The sequence below is a fragment of the Hordeum vulgare genome, chromosome 3H (assembly GCF_904849725.1).
Source record: "Hordeum vulgare subsp. vulgare chromosome 3H, MorexV3_pseudomolecules_assembly, whole genome shotgun sequence".
NCBI lineage: Eukaryota > Viridiplantae > Streptophyta > Magnoliopsida > Poales > Poaceae > Hordeum > Hordeum vulgare.
The window spans coordinates 613,825,520-613,848,791 of NC_058520.1; the positions used below are offsets into that span (position 1 = coordinate 613,825,520).

Sequence of the window (23,272 nt, forward strand, 5' to 3'; positions counted from 1 at the left end):
GTTTTCAAAACGGAAAGTCGATATTGTTTTATCACACCTACCGCGCGCCAGAACAAATCAGCTGCTGGAAAAGATAATAATCCACGATGTTACGACAGGTTAGTTACTTTTTTCAAACTTATGAAATCTCCGTTTATTTATTTTTTCGAACAACTGAGGTCTCCGCTTCCTGAGTGGCTTGAATTTTTCGCACAAGCACATGTATTGGAATTTTCCCCGTACGTACAAGTGGATGTTCTTGTTTCCCTACTGAAAGGAGAATAATAATGGCTCTAAGATTAGCTAAAGCAACCCATCGAGCTAGCTTGTGCACTAGCATAAATACACAACTCACGGTGACAGCAAATCTCATCCATCATTACACACACGCACTTCTTTCCTTCATTCCCTAAGGCAGCATTAGTGATGGAGTACTCTCCAAAGCTAGCTGCAGCACTGCTCTTAGCCCTCACGTCCGCCATGATCGTCACCGCCCAGAATGACGACGCTGACTACATGGTGAATGCCCACAACGAAGTGCGCGCCGCCGTCGGTGTGGGGCCGGTGACGTGGGACCCCATAGTGGCGGCGTACGCGCAGTCATTCGCGGAGAAGCGCCGCGCCGACTGCCAGCCAATACTCTCTCCGGAGGGCGGTCCATACGGAGAGAACATCTTTCGAGCCCCTGGTACCGAATGGAATGCGATAGACGCAGTGATTTATTGGGCGTCCGGGAAGCAGTACTACGACCACGCCACCAACACTTGCTCCGCACCTACGGGTGAGTCGTGCGGTGAATACCTGAATTTGGTATGGAGGGACACGAAGACCATCAGTTGCGGCGCTGTCGTCTGTGACGGCAATGCCGGTGTGTTTGTCATCTGCGGCTACAGTCCGCCTCACATGGTTGGGCAGATTCCATACTAGGCTACGTATCAAGTATGCATGCGGCTATGTATGCATGCATGCACATAGCACCGTGCTGCATAAATAAATAATTAAGGGATACTTCTAGGGCTGGGAACTAATTATCGGTCGATTGATGTCACTGATATGTGTGTGTGTCCAGAAACCCTCCTCCCTTCACTCCTGTATCGTTCCGGGCTTTGATTGTTTTCGTATTTGTCTTGTAACTTGTGATTCATCTTTGATTTGTTGTATTTGAGCTTCTTATTCTGGTTGTATCCGGGCTTTGCTCTGGATGGGTCTCTAGTATAGTTGGAACGAGAAAAGAACAAGCACAATATCACGTAGACCTTAAGTTCAAGCAACATATTTGTGTTCTAGAGAACAAAATTTACATGTCTCTTATATTTTAAATAATCTGATTTAAGCAATGTGTTTTCAAAATGAAATAACAAACTTCAACGAAACTGAGAAAATATTTTAGTGGCCTTGTAGTGATGCTTATCGAAGGTTGTTTAGCAACGATGCCCGAATTTTTTCACATGAAATGCGCTGATTTATGGGCAATAATATGGATAACATAGCAAATAATAATATACTACTATATTAATAGAGCACAACTCTCATGAAAAGTTCTACTTAATCAAGGTGCAAGTTAAAAATCAAATGTCCCAAAATAAGACGGTTACACTATTACAAGTTCTGCTTGGAACAAGAAAATAATTTCAACCCTGAATAGGACAACAACTCAAACACCAGAATGACCATGGCCGCACGAGATGTCCTAGTCCTCCATGACCCATATCACCTTCTCCTTCCTACACAAGAATAACCCGAACGTTCTTACTGATTGTCTACAATTTTTACTTGAATTAAATAAGCCCATAATCCACAACCTAAAACGTATATTACATGATCAAGCTTTTTTATTTTTGAAGTCAATGATCTTGGGAATAGATTACCGTGCATTTCTTCTAGCGTAACTCCGTCATTTGCGCTAATTGGCGGAACTGGTCATCTAGTATCACTAAAGCTACGAGGTATCGCCCCCTCATCTTTGGAAACCCCCACTCTATTTCTCCCTTGTATCTTCCACTTGAGCGAAATCCAGAGTTAATTCAGTTCGATGCATACGTGATGGGTATATTCGTTTTAGTAAGTATTGTTTTTTTCAAACAGAGGACATGATATGTTGCGACACTGGCTGCCTCTTGAGAAGCTAATCCACATCTGCTCGGAAGGTCGTTGTTTGGCGTATCGTGTATATCGTGCACTGGTTTGCTCATTTATGCATCCATAAACCCATGTTTTTTCTACTGCATGGCCTGGCGCGGCATCCATGGTGAAAAAACAAGTTGGGTACTTTTTTTCATTCCGATGAGGTCTCCGCCTATTGTTAACCATCCGTTGAGGTCGTCGTTTATTTTATACGACCTGGTGAGGTGTCCGTTTAGTGAATGGCTTCAATGTTTTACTTGGAATAGTTATGTTAATACCTCACCACCTAGAGCATATATTACGACGATGTCGCTTATTTATTTTTGAAGTCAATGATCTTAGGAATAGATTACCATACATTTCTCTGACCTAACTCCATCATTTGCGCCAATTGGCGCAACGGGTCATTTCGTATCATTAAATCTAGGATCTCGCCCTCACGTTTGGCGACCCCAACTCTCTTTCCCCCATCTCTCTTCCACTAGAGCGAAATCGTGAATTAATTCAATTGGATGTATAAATGATGGGTATCGTCATTCAAGTATGAACTGCTGCGCTTCAAACAAAGAGAATGATCTGCTGCGACACAGCCTCCATCTTGAGAAGATAATCCACATATGCTCGGAAGGTCGTTGTGTGGTGTGCTGTGTGTAATAGGCACTTTTTTTCTTTTGTATGAATCCATGAATCGATGCTTTTCTTACAGCAGGGGCCTCACACGGCATGCACAGTGACACAACATGTTGCTTGCTTTTTCAAAGGGATGATGTCTTCGCTTATTTTTGCGATCCGGTGAGGTCTCCGCTTATTTTATACAACCTAATGAGGTCTCCGCTTACTGATTGGCTTTACTTCTTACATGAAATAAATATATCGATAATTCACCACCTAAAATGTATATTGTGATGATCACAATTTCATATTTTTGAAGTCGATAATCTTGGGAATAGATTACCATACATTTCTTTTGTAGTAACTCCGCCATTTGGGCCAATTGACGAAACTGGTCATCTAGTATCACTAAACCTAGGATCGTCCTCTCATGTTTGGCGACCCCAGCTCTCTCTTTCTCCAATGTCCCTACGACTTGAAAGAAATCGTTAATTAATTCAATTGGATGCAGACATGATTGGTATATTCAATCTAGTACGTATTGCTGCTTCAAATAGGACACGATTTGCTGCTATACAGGCTGCCTCTTGAGAAGCTAATCCACATCTGCTCGGAATATCATTATGTGGCATACCATGTGTAATAGGCACTGCATGCTTTGCTTATTTATGCTTCCATGAATCGATGCTTTTTCTACAGCAGGGCTTGACGCAGCATTCAGGGTGACATAGCATGTTGGTTACTTTTTATAAATTAATGAGGGTGACATAGCATGTTGGTCTTAGCTTATTTTTGACGATCTGATGAAGTCTACGCTTACTGATTGGCTTTAAGTTTTTAACCGGGCAAGTCGATATTCTTTTTTCCACACCTGCCGTGCGCCAGAACAAATAAGCTGCTGGAGATGTTAATAATCCACGGTGTCACAACAGATTAGTTACTTTTTTTTCAAACGGATGAGGTCTCCGTTTATTTATTTGTCCGAACAACTGAGGTCTCCGCCTCCTGAGTGGCTTGAATTTTTCACACAGGCACATGTATTGGAATTTTCCAATTACGTACAATTGGATATTCTTGTTTCCCTACTGAAAGGAGAATAATAATGGCTCAACGGGTCAATGGTTTTGGGAATAGATTATCATGCATTTCTTCTGGTGTAACTCTTTCATTTGCGCTAACTGGCGCAACGGGTCATCTAGTATCACTAAAGCTACGAGGTATCACCCCCTCATCTTTGGAGACACCTCTCTATTTCTCCCTTGTCTCTTCCATTTGAGCGAAATCGGGAGTTAATTCAGTTCGATGCATACATGACAGGTATATTCAATTTAGTAAGTATAAGTACTGTTTTTTCATACAGAGGACATGATATGTTGCGACACTGGCTGCCTCTTGAGAAGCTAATCCACATCTGCTCACAAAGTTGTTGTTTGGCGTATCGTGTATCATGCACTGCTTTGCTCATTTATGCATCCATGAACCATGTTTCTCTACTGCATGGCCTGGCGCGGCATCCACGGTGAAAAAACATGTTGGGTACAGTCTCCACCTATTATTAAGGGAAACGTTTCCCTTCGACGCATCAGCGGAAGCAACGCTCGCTGTCCACACGTCTCGCGCGTGATCCGCTCGTATGGCCATGCAACATTTTCCCCTATGGTGATCGTTTAAATTTGCCACAACCGGTGCCCAAATGTGCTACATTTGTCCACTAAAAAAGCTGCATATAGGTTTGTTTGCAACCTCAGTTCTTCATATTTTTTGCTACAACCGGTGTTCTTTTTGCTACAACCGTGTTAATTTTGCTACAACTGGTATCGTTTTTTGCTGCAACCGTTTACTAAAAAAGTTGCATACACGTTTATCAGAGTTGCAACCCGAGTTCACCGGATTGTTTTGCTACAACCCTTATTTTGTTTTGCTACCACGCATCATCAACTTTGTTTTTTTGTTACGACCACGTTGATATTTTTTTTGCTGCAACTATATTTTTTTTGCAACCGTGGATGAAAATTGCTGCATCATGGACGAAATTTGTTGCATCGACAAATCTTGTTGCATGGAGATCTAACGGTGCGGCCCGCGTGCAGCTGGCGGATCGGGCGGCCCCGCGCGGCCGGCCGAACGTTTTGACCGGCGCACCAGCGCAGAGCACTGCCCTATTGTTAATGATCCGGGGAGGTCGTCGCTTATTTTATACGACCTGCTCAGGTGACCGTTTACTGAATGGCTTCAATTTTTTACTTGGAATAGTTATGTTAATACCTCACCACCTAGAGCATGTATTGCCAAGAGAGCCATGGATCAATGGATTGGCATGCGGGTTTAAAGCCTAACGACCCGAGTTCAATTTCTATAATTGACAGGTGATGCAGAGGGGTTTTTCCCCATTTATTGAGGATCAAGTTTGATGTGTGGTAAAACTTCTCATCAAGAAATATCTTGATACTCAATTAAAAAATTCTGAAGACCATGTTTATCTTGGTATTCATACTAATATGGTTGTATGCATCCCTAATTGGCGCAGAGGCCGGGAAGTGAAATTCTCCCCATAAAAATCCCCTCCTCGACCCCCTTGCGGCCGGGAAGTGAAATTCTCCCCATAATAAAACTCCTCCTCGACCCCCTTGGGCCGCCACCCCAGGGCCACGCAGGGGGAATCAATCCCGGTGCCTCCACCCCCCATCTCTCGGCCGATGAAGACTGTCGGCGGTGCCACCGGCCTTGGTCGCGGTGGCGGCGGTGCCCCGCGTCAAAGGCGCTAGGGCAGGAGGATGTGGCGGCTATCACCGGGCGTGACTAGGGCGCCCCGGGCAGGCACCGTGCACGGCGGCAATCCTGTGCCGCGATGCAGCCGCGGTGGATGTGGATCCTGGCATCTCGGCCAGATTCGTACAGGCTTGGCTTCGGCTGGCCGGGGCGCGAGATGAGGCCGGTGTGGGGCACAATGGTCCTCTACCGGCTTGCCTCTAGGCCGGTGTGGGGCACAGGAATTATAATAATAATTATATTTATTATTGCCTCTAGGGCATAATTCCAACAGTATTTGTTATTTTTTTGCTCTATAACATTGGAGTTATAGTCTTTAGTAGACACTATGTTGCTGATGTGTTCATGGATCATATGTTCTGCCTTGTAGAAAAAGATAGAAGAGAAGTCAAATGGGCGTCCAGAACTTTTAGAAAAAAGCATCAAGCAAGGTGACCTCTTCTCGCATGTCGCAGGAAAGGAGAGGAATGGGTATGTGAGGTGTATAGGTCTAGGACCAAGTGCTGCAGGTTTGGGCAATGCCGGGTACTAGAAAGCTGAAATCCACGAAGCTTCAAATGGCTGAGGAAGAAGCAAAAGAAGCTTGGCAATCAAATGCAATTCTTGTTGAGCGTGTATATCAAATGGAGAATAATTTCCAAACAGTAGTTACAACTCTGAAGGATGACTTCAACAAATGAGGAGACTGTTACAATCAAAAGTGCAGCAAAATATTCAGTTCAATCAAGAGTATGACTTGTCTCACTCTGGATATGGATATGGAGGTGGCCATGGTGGTGGCTATCGATATGAAGATGCCCATGGAAGTGGATATCGACATCAAGATGGATATGAAAGTGGATATGGAGGTGGATATCGACATAAAGATGGATATGGAGGTGGATATCAACATAAAGATGGATATGGAGGTGGGTATGGACATGAAGGGGGGGGTATGAACATGAAGGGGAGTATGAGCATGAAGAGAGTGCAGAATCTGCCACCCGCAACCATGAGGTGCGGCAAGAGAAAGAAGCAACATTTTGCATAATAAGGCTCAAGAAGCACTCTTGCAAAATAAGTTAACACCATCCACTCAGAAAAACTTTGTACTTTCTAGCACCGCTCAACATGAGGTGCTGCAAGAGAAGGAAGCAACCATTTTGCAAAAGAAGAAGGCAACAGGTCTCACACAACAAAGTAAGGATGTGGCACTTCATCGCCACAAGATGGCAACAAGCAAGGAAGTTGCAATCACCCACAAAAATCAGCAGGTCATATTGTACTTGTTGGGGAACGTCGCATGGGAAATAAAAATTTTCCTACGCGCACGAAGACCTATCATGGTGATGTCGATCTACGAGAGGGGATTTCCGATCTACGTACCCTTGTAGATCGCACAGCAGAAGCGTTAAGAAACGCGGTTGATGTAGTGGAACGTCCTCACGTCCCTCGATCTGCCCCGCGAACCGTCCCACGAACCGTCCCGCGATCCGTCCCACGATCCGCTCCGATCTAGTGTCGAACGGACGGCACCTCCGCGTTCAGCACACGTACAGCTCGACGATGATCTCGGCCTTCTTGATCCAGCAAGAGAGACGGAGAGGTAGATGAGTTCTCCGGCAGCATGACGGCGCTCCGGAGGTTGGTGGTGATCTAATCTCAGCAGGGCTCCGCCCGAGCTCCGCAGAAACGCGATCTAGAGGTAAAACCGTGGAGGTATGTGGTCGGGCTGCCGTGGCAAAAGTTGTCTCAAATCAGCCCTAAAACTCCACTATATATAGGAGGGAGGGAGGGGAGGAGGCAGCCTCAAAACCTAAAGGTTTGGCCGAAATTGGAGGTGGAGGAGTCCTACTCCAATCCTACTTGGAGTAGGATTCCACCTTCCCACGTGGAAACTCTTTCCACCTTGTGTTTTTTCCTTCTCAAACCTTATGGGCCTTAGTGGGAACTTATTCCAGCCCACTAGGGGCTGGTTTATCTCTTCCCATAGCCCATGAGACCCCTTGGGGCGTGACACCCCTCCTGATGGTCCCCGGCACCCCTCCCGGCACTCCCAGTACACTATCGATGAGCCAGAAACTTTTCCGGTAATGCACGAAAACCTTTCGGTAACCAAATGAGGTCATCCTATATATCAATCTTTGTTTCCGGACCATTCCGGAAACCCTCGTGACGTCCGTGATCTCATCCGGGACTCCGAACAACATTCGGTAACCAACCATATAACTCAAATACGCATAAAACAACGTCGAACCTTAAGTGTGCAGACCCTACGGGTTCGAGAACTATGTAGACATGACCCGAGAGACTCCTCGGTCAATATCCAATAGAGGGACCTGGATGCCCATATTGGATTCTACATATTCTACGAAGATCTTATCGTTTGAACCTCAGTGCCAAGGATTCATATAATCCCGTATGTCATTCCCTTTGTCCTTTGGTATGTTACTTGCGTGAGATTCGATCGTCAGTATCCGAATACCTATTTCAATCTCGTTTACCGGCAAGTTTCTTTACTCGTTACGTAATACAAGATCCCTCAACTTACACTAAGTCACATTGCTTGCAAGGCTTGTGTGTGCCGTTGTATTACCGAGTGGGCCCCGAGATACCTCTCCGTCATACGGAGTGACAAATCCCAGTCTTGATCCATACTAACTCAACGAACACCTTCGGAGATACCTGTAGAGCATCTTTATAGTTACCCAGTTACGTTGCGACGTTTGATACACACAAAGCATTCCTCCGGTGTCAGTGAATTATATGATCTCATGGTCATAGGAACAAATACTTGACACGCAGAAAACAGTAGCAACAAAATGACACGATCAACATGCTACGTCTATTATTTTGGGTCTAGTCCATCACATGATTCTCCTAATGATGTGATCCCGTTATCAAGTAACAACACTTGCCTATGGCCAGGAAACCTTGACCATCTTTGATCAACGAGCTAGTCAACTAGAGGCTTACGAGGGACAGTGTTTTGTCTATGTATCCACACAAGTATTGTGTTTCCAATCAATACAATTATAGCATGGATAATAAACGATTATCATGAACAAAGAAATATAATAATAACTAATTATTATTGCCTCTAGGGCATATTTCCAACAGTCTCCCACTTGCACTAGAGTCAATAATGTAGTTCACATCACCATGTGATTTCAACGAATCCAACACCCATATAGTTCTGGGGTCTTATCACGTCTTGCTCGTGAGAGAGGTTTTAGTCAACGGTTCTGAAACTTTCAGATCCGTGCGTTCTTTACAAATCTTTATGTCATTTGATAGATGCTGCTACTACGTGTTATTCGGAAATGCTCCAAATATCTACTCTACTATACGAATCCGTTTCACTACTCATAGTTATTCGGATTAGTATCAAAGCTTGCATCGACGTAACCCTTTACGACGAACTCTTTAACCACCTCCATAATCGAGAAAAATTCCTTAGTCTATTTAGTTACTAAGGATAACTTTGACCGCTGATCAGTGATTCAATCCTGGATCACTCTGTGTACCTCTTAACAGACTTGCTGCAAGGCACACATCAGGTGCGGTACTCAGCATGGCATACTTTAGAGTCTACGGCTAAGGCATAGAAGACGACCTTCGTCTATTCTCTTTATTCTGCCGTGGTCGGGTTTTGAGTCTTACTCAAATTCACACTTTACAACACAGTCAAGAACTCCTTCTTTGCTGATCTATTTCGAATTCCTTCAAAAACTTGTCAAGGCATGCATCTTGTTGAAACTTCTATTAAGCGTTTTGATCTATCTCCATAGATCTTGATGCTCAACGTTCAAGTAGCTCAATCCAGGTATTCCTTTGAAAAACTCCTTTCAAACAACCTTTTATGCTTCACAGAAATTCTGCATTACTTCTGATCAACAATATGTCAACCACATATACTTATCAGAAATTCTATAGTGCTCCCACTCACTTCTTTGAAAATACAAGTTTCTCATAAACCTTGTACAAACCCAAAATCTTTGATCATCTCATCAAAGTGTATATTCCAACTCCGAGATGCTTGCACCAGTCCATTGAAGGACCGCTGGAGCTTGCATACTTGTTAGTATCTTTAGGATCGACAAAACCTTCTGGTTGTATCACATACAATGTTTGCTCAAGGAAACCGTCGAGGAAACAATGTTTTGACATCCTATGTGCAATATTTCAAAAATAATGCAACAACTACTAACATAATTCTAACCGACTTTTAGCATCGCTACGAGTGAGAAAGTCTCACCATAGTCAACTGTTTGATCATGTCGGAAACATCTTTGCGATAAGTCGAGCTTTTCATAATAGTGACTTATCACCATCATCGTCTGTCTTCCTTTTAAAGATCCATCTTTACTCAATAGTCCCATGACTATCAAGTAGTTCTTCCAAAGTCTACACTTTTGTTTTCATACATGGATCCTCTCTCGGATTTCATGGCTTCCAGCCATTTGTCGGAATCCGGGCCCACCATTGCTTTCTCCATAACTCGTAGGTTCACTGTTGCTCAACAACATGACCTCCAAGACAGGGTTACCGTACCACTCTGCAGTAGTACGCGACCTTGTCAACCTACGAGGCTTGTAGTAACTTGATCCGATGCTCGATGATCACCATCATCAGCTTTCACTTCAATTGGTGTAGGCGCCACAGGAACAACTTCCTACGCCCTGCTACACACTGGTTGAAGTGATGGTTCAATAACCTCATCGAGTTCTACCACCCTCCCACTCAATTCTTTCGAGAGAAACCTTTCCTCGAGAAAGGATCCGTTTCTAGAAACAAACACTTTGCTTTCGGATCTGAGATAGGAGATGTACCCAACTGTTTTGGATATCCTATGAAGATGCATTTATCCGCTTTGGGTTCGAGCTTTATCAGACTGAAACTTTTTCACATAAGTGTCGAAGCCCCAAACTTTCAAGAAACGATAGTTTAGATTTCTCTAAACCTCAGTCTATACTGTGTCATCTCAACGGAAATACACGGTGCCCTATTTAATGTGAATGCGACTGTCTCTAATGCATAACCCATAAACGATAGTGGTAATTCGATAAGAGACATCATAGCATGCACCATACCAAATAGTGCGTGGCTATGACGTTCAGACACATCATCACACTATGATGTTCCAGGTGGCATGAACTGCGAAACAATTTCCACATTGTCTTAACTGCGTACCAAAACTCGTAACTCAGATATTCATTTCTATGATCATATCGTAGACACTTTATCCTCTTGTTACGACGAACTTCACTCCTGAAACAGAATTGAACTTTTCAATATTTCGGACTTATGATTCATTAAATAATACTCTTGTATCTACTCAAATTGTCATTGAAGTAAGAACATAATGATATCCACTGCGTGCCTCAGCACCCATTGGACTTCATACATCAAAATGTATCACTTCCAACAAGTTACTATCTTGTTTCATCTCAATGAAAACAAGGCCTTGCTCATGTGGTATGATTTGCATGTCACTAGTGATTCAAAATCAAGTGAGTATAAAGATCCATCAGCATGGAGCCTCTTCATGCAATTTATACCAACATGACTCAAGCAACAGTGCCACAAGTAAGTGGTACTATCATCATTACCTCGTATCTTTTGGCACCAATATCATGAACATGTGTAACAATACGATCGAGATTCAATAAACCATTGAAGGTGATTATTCAAGCAAATAGAGTAACCATTATTCTCTTTAAATGAATAATCGTATTGCAATAAACACGATCCAATCATGTTTATGCTTAACGCAAGCACCAAATAACAATTATTTAGGTTTAACACCAATCCCGATGGTAGAGGGAGTGTGCGATGTTTGATCATATCAACCTTGGAAACACTTCCAACACGTATCGTCACCTCGCCTTTAGCTAGTCTCCGTTTATGCCGTAGCTTTCATTTCGTGTTACTAATCACTTAGCAACCAAACCGGTATCCAATACCCTCGTGCTACTAGAAGTACTAGTAAAGTACACATCAACATCATGTATATCAAATATACTTCTTTCGACTTTTGCCAGCCTTCTTATCTACCAAGTATCTAGAGTTGCTCAGCCTCAGTGACCGTTCCCCTCATAACAGAAGCACTTAGTCCCGGGCTTGGGTTTAATCTGGGGTCTCTTCATTAGGGCAGCAACTGCTTTGCCGTTTCACGAAGTATCCCTTCTATCCCTTACCTTTCTCGAAACTTAGTGGTTTTACTAACCATCAACTATTGATGCTCCTTCTTGATTTCTACTTTCGCAGTGTCAAACATCACGAATCTCTCAAGGATCATTGTATCTATCCTTGATATGTTATAGTTTATCACGAAGCTCTCACAGCTTGGTGGCATTGACTTTGGAGAACCATCACTATCTTATCTGGAAGATCAACTCCCACTTGATTCAAGCGATGGTCGTACTCAGATAATCTGAGCACACGCTCAATGATTGAGCTTTTCTCCTCTACTTCGTGGACAAAGAATCTTGTCGGAGGTCTCATACCTCTTAACAAGGGCACAAGCATGAAATCACAATTTCATCTCTTTAGAACATCTCTTATGTTCCGTAACGTTTCAAAATGTCTTCGGCGCCTTGCTTCTAAGCCATTAAGTATTTTGTACTGAACTATCGTGTAGTCATCAGAAACGTGTATGTCGGATGTTCACCACATCTACAGACGACGCTCGAGGTGCAGCACACCGAGTGGTGCATTAAGGACATAAGCCTTCTGCGCAGCAACGAGGACAATCCTCGGCTTTACAAACTGAGTCTGCAAAGTTTGCTACTATCAACTTTCAACTAAATTTTCTCTAGGAACATATAAAAATAGTAGAGCTATAGCGCAAGCTACATCATAATTCGCAAAGACCATTAGACTATGTTCATGACAGTTAGTTCAATTAATCATATTACTTAAGAACTCCCACTCAAAAAGTACATCTCTCTAGTCATTTGAGTGGTACATGATCCAAATCCACTATCTCAAGTCCGATCATCACGTGAGTCTAGAATAGTTTCAGTGGTAAGCATCTCTATGCTAATCATATCAACTATACGATTCATGCTCGACCTTTCGGTCTCATGTGTTCCGAGGCCACGTCTGCACATGCTAGGCTCGTCAAGCTTAACCCGAGTGTTCCGCGTGTGCAACTGTTTTGCACCCGTTGTATGTGAACGTTGAGTCTATCACACCCGATCATCACGTGGTGTCTCGAAACGAAGAACTGTCGCAACGGTGCACAGGCGGGGAGAACACAATTTCGTCTTGAAATTTTAGTGAAAGATCACCTTATAATGCTACCGTCGTTCTAAGCAAGATAAGCTGCATAAAGGATTAACATCACATGCAATTCATAAGTGACATGATATGGCCATCATCATGTGCTTCTTGATCTCCATCACCAAAGCACCGGCACAATCTTCTTATCACCGGCGTCACACCATGATCTCCATCATCATGATCTCCATCAACGTGTCGCCATCGGGGTTGTCGTGCTACTCATGCTATTACTACTAAAGCTACGTCCTAGCAATATAGTAAACGCATCTGCAAGCACAAATGCTAGTTTAAAGACAACCCTATGGCTCCTGTCGGTTGTCGTACCATCGACGTGCAAGTCGAAATTAACTATTACAACATGATCATCTCATACATCCAATATATCACATCACATCGTTGGCCATATCACATCACAAGCATACCTGCAAAAACAAGTTAGACGTCCTCTAATTGTTGTTGCATGTTTTACGTGGTGACCAAGGGTATCTAGTAGGATCGCATCTTACTTACGCAAACACCACAACGAAGATATATGAATTGCTATTTAACCTCATCCAAGGACCTCCTCGGTCAAATCCGATTCAACTAAAGTTTGAGAAACCGACACTCGCCAGTCATCTTTGAGCAACGGAGTTACTCGTAGCGATGAAACCAGTCTCTCGTAAGCGTACGAGTAATGTCGGTCCGAGCCGCTTCGATCCAACAATACCGCGGAATCAAGAAAAGACTAAGGAGGGAAGCAAAACGCACATCACCGCCCACAAAAACTTTTGTGTTCTACTCGAGAAGACATCTACGCATGAACCTAGCTCATGATGCCACTGATGGGGAACGTCGCATGAGAAACAAAAATTGTCCTACGTGCACGAAGACCTATCATGGTGATGTCCATCTACGAGAGGGGATTTCCGATCTAGGTACCCTTGTAGATCGCACAGCAGAAGCGTTAACAAACGCGGTTGATGTAGTGGAACGTATTCACGTTCCTCGATCCGCCCTGCGAACCGTCCCACGAACCGTCCCGCGATCCGTCCCACGATCCGCTCCGATCTAGTGCCGAACGGACGGCACCTCCGCGTTCAGCACACGTACAGCTCGACGATGATCTCGGCCTTCTTGATCCAGCAAGAGAGACGGAGAGGTAGATGAGTGCTCTGGTAGCATGACGGCGCTCCGGAGGTTGGTGGTGATCTAATCTCAGCAGGGCTCCGCTCGAGCTCCGCAGAAACGCGATCTAGAGGTAAAACCGTGGAGGTATGTGGTCGGGCTGCCGTGGCAAAAGTTGTCTCAAATCAGCCCTAAAACCCCACTATATATAGGAGGGAGGGAGGGGAGGAGGCAGCCTCAAAACCTAAAGGTTTGGCCGAAATTGGAGGTGGAGGAGTTGTACTCCAATCCTACTTGGAGTAGGATTCCACCTTCCCACTTGGAAACTCTTTCCACCTTGTGTTTTTTCCTTCTCCAACCTTATGGGCCGTAGTGGGAACTTATTCCAGCCCACTAGGGGCTGGTTTATCTCTTCCCATAGCCCATGAGACCCCTTGGGGCGTGACACCCCTCCTGATGTCCCCGGCACCCCTCCCGGCACTACCAGTACACTACCGATGAGCCCGAAACTTTTCCGGTAATGCACGAAAACCTTCCGGTAACCAAATGAGGTCATCCTATATATCAATCTTCGTTTCCGGACCATTCCGGAAACCCTCGTGACGTCCGTGATCTCATCCGGGACTCCGAACAACATTCAGTAACCAACCATATAACTCAAATACGCATAAAACAACGTCGAACCTTAAGTGTGGAGACCCTGCGGGTTCGAGAACTATGTAGACATGACCCGAGAGACTCCTCGGTCAATATCCAATAGCGGGACCTGGATGCCCATATTGGATTCTACATATTCTACGAAGATCTTATCGTTTGAACCTCAGTGCCAAGGGTTCATATAATCCCGTATGTCATTCCCTTTGTCCTTCGGCATGTTACTTGCGTGAGATTCAATCGTCAGTATCCGCATACCTATTTCAATCTCGTTTACCGGCAAGTTTCTTTACTCGTTCCGTAATACAAGATCCCGTAACTTACACTAAGTCACATTGCTTGCAAGGCTTGTGCGTGATGTTGTATTACCGAGTGGGCCCCGAGATACCTCTCCGTCATACGGAGTGACAAATCCCAGTCTTGATCCATACTAACTCAACGAACACCTTCGGAGATACCTGTAGAGCATCTTTATAGTCACCCAGTTACGTTGCGACGTTTGATACACACAAAGCATTCCTCCGGTGTCAGTGAGTTATATGATCTCATGGTCATAGGAACAAATACTTGACACGCAGAAAACAGTAGCAACAAAATGACACGATCAACATCCTACGTCTATTAGTTTGGGTCTAGTCCATCACATGATTCTCCTAATGATGTGATCCCGTTATCAAGTAACAACACTTGCCTATGGTCAGGAAACCTTGACCATCTTTGATCAACGAGCTAGTCATCTAGAGGCTTACTAGGGACAGTGTTTTTTCTATGTATCCACACAAGATTGTGTTTCCAATCAATACAATTATAACATGGATAATAAACGATTATCATGAACAAAGAAATATAATAATAACTAATTATTATTGCCTCCATGGCATATTTCCAACAGTACTTTGTTTATATTTTGTTGCTCTTTTTTGTTTAGGATGACAAAGACACTTTCGCTTATCTGAGTTCTTTTTCATGCTTACTCAGAAAGGAAAGGATGAGATCATGTATAATGTTTATCGAGATCATAGTATCCCAGTGGCAAAAGCAACCATTCTGTCAATTGATCGGAGAAAAGAGGTAGGTGGTCAGGAGCTTCGCTCTGAATATTGTGAGGTTTCCGTGAACTATGTAATAAAAAGGGATGTTATACTACCTCATGGTGTTGGGAACACGACCACCATGGGGCAAGCTCAAGGGCGATGTATCGTATGGCCATACAAGCATGTGAGATTTTGTTCTTATTTTCTTATGATTAAACCTACCAATGATTATGATGGTTGATTGCTGAAAAAGCTTTGCTTCTCTGTATGTAGTTGGAAGTGGACAAGTCCATGGAAAAAGCAGGAATGCGACCACAAGCAGTAAGGAGGTAATATACATGTTTCTCTTAGTTGCCCAGGATTTCTATAGATTTCTATGGATTTGCTAGTATGTTTTGGTTGTCAGCCCATCTACAGTCCACTGACTTCCCTCAAAAAAAAAAATCTACAGTCCACTGACAACCAGCCATCTCATATATTATTATATCCAAAGCCTGAAAGCCTCCAAGGTCTTGCTCTCGAGCATGTAGCAGCTTGCAAGCAGCGCCACAGCTATTTGCTAGTCATGCATATGCTTAATTAATTTTCTAATCAGATGAAAAAATCGCACCATGACACTCAGAGAAGAATTGATTTGTTTTCGAGTCTGATGACAGAATCGTATATATGCTTCAGAATTTGAAATATTTTGTGCTCTTCTTTTATTTGGCCCGCCCAACTTTTCCTTTCAAGCTCCACCACTGCTATTGAGTATCCTATCTGTTGCAGGTTTCCCAAAGGTGCACAAGTTGATGAAGATTTGGAAGATTTTCAAGCTCCTGAAGATTTGGAAGACCTACAATAGTTTTATGTAATATGCTTGTTTAGTTTGTGAAACCTAGACACACTTGCTCCGTTCATTTTGCTGGTTGATAAGCCATATGCTCATTTTGGTTGTGTGGCACACCCAGAAACATGTATTTCTCCATTTGTCGCACTATTTCATTTTGTTGGTTGTGTGACACATTTTAAAACATATGTGTGTTGTACGTTTTGTGGCACAACCTCCTTATATGTATATTATGGTTGTTATGTTTATCCAATGACATTTTAAGGTTCTGGATGAGGCCTGATATTATTTTGATTGAAGTGTTATGTACATGCTGGCAAAACATATATGTATATTATTTCTGGATGAGGCCTGATATTATGGTTGTGCTGTTGGCTGATATTATGGTTGTGCTGCTGGCTGGCATAGGCCTGATATTATGGTTGTGCTGCTGACTGAACATACTAGATGGATATTACATAGGGGATGCCCAGAACAATTAGGTAGTGAAATGTACATGCTGGCAAAATAACTGCCGGGTCAACAATCTTCTGCCGGCAGTTAGACTGCCAGTAACTGGTAGTCCACGTGTCTTGCCTGATCTGCCGGGAGAATAGAAACTGCCGGCAAATAAATGTACTAGGGCAGTGGGACTGCTGGGAATATTTTATCTGCCGGGAGAAGTGATCCCCGGCAGCGGTTCTCGTGGCGGTTCTGCCTGCGAGGAGAAATACTTCCCCGGCAGATAGTGTGCCGCTTAAAGTGGTTTCTCAGGGCAGTTTACATGCCGTTGCATTAGTGTTGTGGTGTAGTGTTAATACCTCACCACCTAGAGCATATATTACGAAGATCTCGCTTATTTATTTTTGAAGTCAATGATCTTAGGAATAGATTACCATAAATTTCTCTCACGTAACTCTACCATTTGCGCCAATTGACGCAACGGGTCATTTTGTATCATTAAAGCTAGGATCTTGCCCTCACGTTTGGCGACCCCAACTCTCTTTCGCCCATGTCTCTTCCACCTGAGTGAAATGTGAATTAATTCCATTGGATGTATAAATGATGGGTATAGTCATTCAAGTATGCACTGCTGCTTCAAATAGAGGGCATGATCTGCTGCGACACAGGCTGCCCCTTGAGAAGATAATCCACATATGCTCAGAAGGTCGTTGTGTGGTGTGCTGTGTGTAATAGGCACTTGTTTGTTTTTGTATGCATCCATGAATCGATGCTTTTCCTACAGCAGGGCATCACGCAGCATGCACAGTGACACAACATGTTGCTTGCTTTTTCAAAGGGATGATGTCTTTGCTGATTTTTGCGATTCGGTGAGGTCTCTGCTTATTTTATACAACCTAATGAGGTCTTCGCTTACTGAGTGGCTTTAGTTCTTACATGGAATAAATATATCGATAATTCACCACCTAAAATGTATATTCTGATTATCACAATTTCTTATTTTTGAAGTCGATAATCTTGGGAATAGATTACCATTCATTTCTTTTTGAGTAACTCCGCCATTTGCGCCAATTGACGAAACTGGTCATCTAGTATCACTAAAGCTAGGATCGACCTCTCATGTTTGGGGATCCAGCTCTCCCTTTCTCCAATGTCCCTTCCACTTGAAAAAATCGTTAATTAATTCAATTGGATGCATACATGGTTGGTATATTCAACCTAGTACGTATTGCTGCTTCAAATAGGGCACGATTTGCTGTACACAGGTTGCTTCTTGAGAAGCTAATCCACATCTGCTCGGAATATTATTATGTGGCATACCATGTGTAATAGGCAATGCTTTGCTTATTTATGCTTCCATGAATCGATGCTTTTTCTACAGCAGGGCTTGACGCAGCATTCAGGGTGACATAGCATGTTGGTTACTTTTTATAAATTAATGAGGGCTCTACTTATTTTTTTTATGACCGGGTGAGGTCTTGGCTTATTTTTGACGACATGGTGAAGTCTTCGCGTACTGATTGGCTTTAAGTTTTCAAAATGGAAAGTCGATATTGTTTTATCACACCTACCGCGCGCCAGAACAAATCAGGTTAAGACAGGTTAAGTTTTCAAACTGATGAAGTCTCCGTTTATTTTATTTTTTCGAACAACTGAGGTCTCCGCTTATGGAATTTTCCCCGTACGTACAAGTGGATATTCTTGTTTCCCTACTGATAGGAGGATAATAATGGCTCTAAGATTAGCTAAAGCAACCCATCGAGCTAGCATAAATACACAACTCACGGTGACAGCAAATCTCATCCATCATTACACACACGCACTTCTTTCCTTCATTCCCTAAGGTAGCATTAGTGATGGAGTACTCTCCAAAGCTAGCTGCAGCACTGCTCTTAGCCCTCACGTCCGCCATGATCGTCACCGCCCAGAATGACGACGCTGACTACATGGTGAATGCCCACAACGAAGTGCGCGCCGCCATCGGTGTGGGGCCGGTGACGTGGGACCCCATAGTGGCGGCGTACGCGCAGTCATTCGCGGAGAAGCGCCGCGCCGACTGCCAGCCAATACTCTCTCCGGAGGGCGGTCCATACGGAGAGAACATCTTTCGGGCCCCTGGTACCGAATGGAATGCGATAGACGCAGTGATTTATTGGGCGTCCGGGAAGCAGTACTACGACCACGCCACCAACACTTGCTCCGCACCTACGGGTGAGTCGTGCGATGAATACTTGAATTTGGTGTGGAGGGACACGAAGACCATCGGTTGCGGCGCTGTCGTCTGTGACGGCAATGCCGGTGTGTTTGTCATTTGCAGCTACAGCCCGCCGCACATGGTTGGGCAGATTCCATACTAGGCTACGTACCAAGTATGCATGAGGCTATGTATGCATGCATGCACATAGCACCGTGCTGCATAAATAAATAATTAAGGGATACTTCTAGGGCTGGAAAGTAATTATCGGTCGATTGATGTCACCGATATGTGTGTGTGTCCAGAAACCCTCCTGCCTTCACCCCTGTATCGTTCCGGGCTTTGATTGTTTTGGTATTTGTCTTGTAACTTGTGATTCATCTTTGATTTGTTGTATTTGAGCTTCTTATTCTGGTTGTATCCGGGCTTTGCTCTGGATGGGTCTCTAGTATAGTTGGAACGAGAAAAGAACAAGCACAATATCACGTAGACCTTAAGTTCAAGCAACATGTTTGTGTTCTAGAGAACAAAACATACATGTCTCTTATATTTTAAATAATCTGATTTCAGCAATGTGTTTTCAAAATGAAATAACAAACTTCAACGAAACTGATAAAATATTTTAGTGGCCTTGTAGTGATGCTTATCGAAGGTTGTTTAGCAACTATGCCCGAATTTTTTCACATGAAATGCGCTGATTTATGAGCAATAATATGGATAACATAGCAAATAATAATATACTACCATATTAATAGAGCACAACTCTCATGAAAAGTTCTACTTAATCAAGGTGCAAGTTAAAAATCAAATGTCCCAAAATAAGACCGTTACACTATTACAAGTTCTGCTTGGAACAAGAAAATAATTTCAACCCTGAATAGGACAAGAACTCAAACACCAGAATGACCATGGCCGCACGAGATGTCCTAGTCAATGATCTTGGGAGTAGATTACCGTGCGTTTCTTCTAGCGTAACTCCGTCATTTGCGCTAATTGGCGCAACTGGTATCGCCCCCTCATCTTTGGAAACCCCCACTCTATTTCTCCCTTGTATCTTCCACTTGAGCGAAATCGTGAGTTAATTCAGTTCGATGCATACATGATGGGTATATTCGTTTTAGTAAGTACTGTTATTTCAAACAGAGGACATGATATGTTGCGACACTGGCTGCCTCTTGAGAAGCTAATCCACATCTTCTCGGAAGGTCGTTGTTTGGCGTGTCGTGTATATCATGCACTGGTTTGCTCATTTATGCATCCATAAACCGATGTTTTTTCTACTGCATGGCCTGGCGCAGCATCCATGGTGAAAAAACATGTTGGGTACTTTTTTTCATTCGGATGAGGTCTCCGCCTATTGTTAACCATCCGGTGAGGTCTTCGCTTATTTTATACGACTTGGTGAGGTGTCCGTTTAGTGAATGGCTTCAATGTTTTACTTGGAATAGTTATGTTACACTACACCACAACACTTAATTGGGGGCAGCTAACAGCCAGGAAAAAATCTGCCTAAGGGCAATATATCTGCCGGGACATCTGTTACTGCCGCTATAAGAATCTTAGGGCGGCCTTACTGTCGGGAGAACTACAGCAACAACGGCACGTGCACTGCCGACATCTTTACGACAAATAATCTGCCGGAGGAACTAAATCATGGCCCACTGTCTGCCGGCCCATGCCGGAGACCGTCTTTGGCGCGAAACAGTATGGTAGCGCGCGCCAGCTAGGAAAAAAGTGCGCGACTTGACGAAAATTTTGGCCCATTGTGAAAATAGAAGCGCCGGCCCTCCCGCGACCAAATCGATCCCCACCCTGCGCCTCCACCAAATCGACCGCCGCCGCCCCCAAAACCTAGCTCACCGCCGGCATAACCCCTCACCACCGCAGCTCCTGCTCCAGTTTGGCCCCCCACCCCCGCTGCCGGCGTAACCCCTCACCACCGCAGCTCCTCCACCCCTCACCACCGCAAGCCGCCGCCGCCCCAACCATCCATCCATCGCCGGCGCCGCCGCTCCCAAGCAACCATCCACTGCCGCCGCCGCCCCTAACCATCCATCCATCGCCGGCGCCGCCGCTCCCAACCAACCACTGCCGCCGCCCCCAACCGACCATCCACTGCCGCCGCCGCCACCATCCATCCACCGCCCTCCACCAGACCGAGCTCTTTCCTCCCCGAGCTCTGTTTCCGCCCGCCACCAAGCCGCTGTCAGCCACTGTCGTCGTCGCCGCACTCCAGATCGAGCTCTGTTTCCTCCCCGAGCAGGCTTCACCGAGCAGGCGCCGCCGTGAGTGCTCCAAATTTCAATTTCGGTTTCTGGCCCTTTACCTTTCGGTGGTACAGAGCGTAGGCGTTGTGCTGGAATGGATTCCTGTGGAGTTTGTAGCCGTCCGTCCGTGTGAGCGCTGGGCATCCTTGTCATTCCGCTCGCTTCACTATCGTTATCAGTGAACTGAACATAAGCAAGTCTATTCACTATTCACGGCGCGAGACGGTTTTATTTACAGTAACTATTTTTGTAGCACCTACTTCTCCTTCCTCCACAAGCCCCTGAAGCAGCAGACCGCGCGTTGGCCCTCCTCTCCAGCGAGCAGGCACCTCGTCGACAAGCCCCTGATGCAGCAGTCTCCGCGAGTTGGCCCTCCTCTCCGGCGAGCAGCTCTGACTACTGAACATCGAGTTTACTGTACTTCATTTGACAGCTCGTGAGGTTTCATAACAATTTTTTGCCATCTTTTGTTCTGAATGTGCAGCTATGGATCTTGAGATCAAAGCCCCGAAGACTACATTGCTAGTTTGATCCCAATGAATTCGTTTGTTCTTCCTTGCCGATGGCTAGAACACCTCCCGCCCTTTGAAGCTTGTGCTCAAAATAATGTTGAAAAGTAGCAGCACTAAACTATTCCGTCAGTTAGAACAAAGCATCAAGTTTTAATTGCTTTGATATAATAACAACAAAAGAACCATGAGTCAAACACGTTTGAAGGTTATTTGCTTGTCTAAAACTGAACACTGCTACTGTTAGTAGCCCTTCAGATCAAAGGACAGGGACCATTGCTGATTAACAAGTGCATACCTTCATTAGATTTTTTGACACCTGACTAAGTTGTATAGTTGAGCTTTGGAGTTCACTTTAATTTGAGATGAAAGAAAGCTAGTTATTTAAGTTCTTTGTTTGTTTAGTTAATGCCCCAAGGTAGTACCATGTTTGTTTGAGTTTTGCCAAATACGAGATGTGTACAGAACATGTGCTATGCTTTTATGATATAGATGATGGCATTCTTATTGCTATTTTGGTATTTGTATTTTCTGAAATGACATGTTTCAGTTAATTATATTTTGTTGTGTGATGACATTTCTTCTCGTATTGTATTTCTTGTTGCTTGTACTAGATATTGTTGATCTGCACTTTGTTACTAGATTTTTTCCTTAATAGAAGTATACTTTCTCGCATGTTAGGCAATTTTAGTGAAACTGGTCAAGAATGGACAAGAGTTGGATGGATAAAGCTAGAAATACACAAGCATATATAGACGGGGTAGAGAAATTCATAGATTTTGCTTTTACGCATTCAGCAAGAGGGAACACTATACTATGTCCTTGTAGAATTTGCTTGAACTGTTGTTGGTTTGAAGCTAATGTTGTCTATGAGCACTTGTTATGCGATGAGTTTATTAATGGGTACAAACGATGGATATATCATGGGGAGGCATCATCATCTCTTGCATCTGAGAGTGACCATGTTGAGGTTCAACCTGATGATTTTCAAGAGGAGACTGACTTAGATGACTATGATGAGATGCTTGAAATGATTCAAGATATAACACATCAAAATGGGGATTTTAGTGGTGGTACTAGCGGGGAGGATCCAAGTCGCCAGGATGCAGAGCCTGAGGGCGTCGACCCTCTTCTAGAGAAGAAAAAGAATAAGGATGAAGATGCTTTCCGACAATTCATAGCTGATGATAGGGAGGAGCTTTATCCAGGGTGCACAACCTTCTCAAAGCTACGTTTTGTTGTTAGGTTACTCCATACAAAATCTCTTGGAGGTTGGAGTGATAAAAGTTTTGACATACTGCTAGAGTTGCTAAAAGAGGCCTTTCCAACAGCAAAGCTACCCAAAAACTTTTATGAAGCTAAGAAGATGATAAAATGCCTTGAGCTTGGTTATATAAAAATTCATGCATGTGAGAATGATTGCATTTTGTTGTGGAAGGAACATGCAAATAAGGATATTTGTCCTACATGCAAAACTTCTCGGTGGA

General features: G+C 43.9%; 2 protein-coding genes across 2 annotated transcripts; both read left to right on the forward strand.

Annotated features, from left to right (window-relative positions):
- The first annotated feature begins 358 nt into the window (after positions 1-358).
- LOC123441131 (pathogenesis-related protein PRB1-3-like) lies at positions 359-1,141 on the forward strand. The gene has a single exon (XM_045117643.1). The coding sequence runs from the start codon at positions 406-408 to the stop codon at positions 904-906; it is 501 nt and encodes a 166-aa protein (XP_044973578.1). The 5' UTR covers positions 359-405; the 3' UTR covers positions 907-1,141.
- Positions 1,142-18,669: 17,528 nt separating this feature from the next.
- On the forward strand, positions 18,670-19,172 carry LOC123441132 (pathogenesis-related protein PRB1-3-like). Its single transcript, XM_045117644.1, has one exon. The coding sequence runs from the start codon at positions 18,672-18,674 to the stop codon at positions 19,170-19,172; it is 501 nt and encodes a 166-aa protein (XP_044973579.1). The 5' UTR covers positions 18,670-18,671.
- The last annotated feature ends 4,100 nt before the right edge of the window (positions 19,173-23,272 follow it).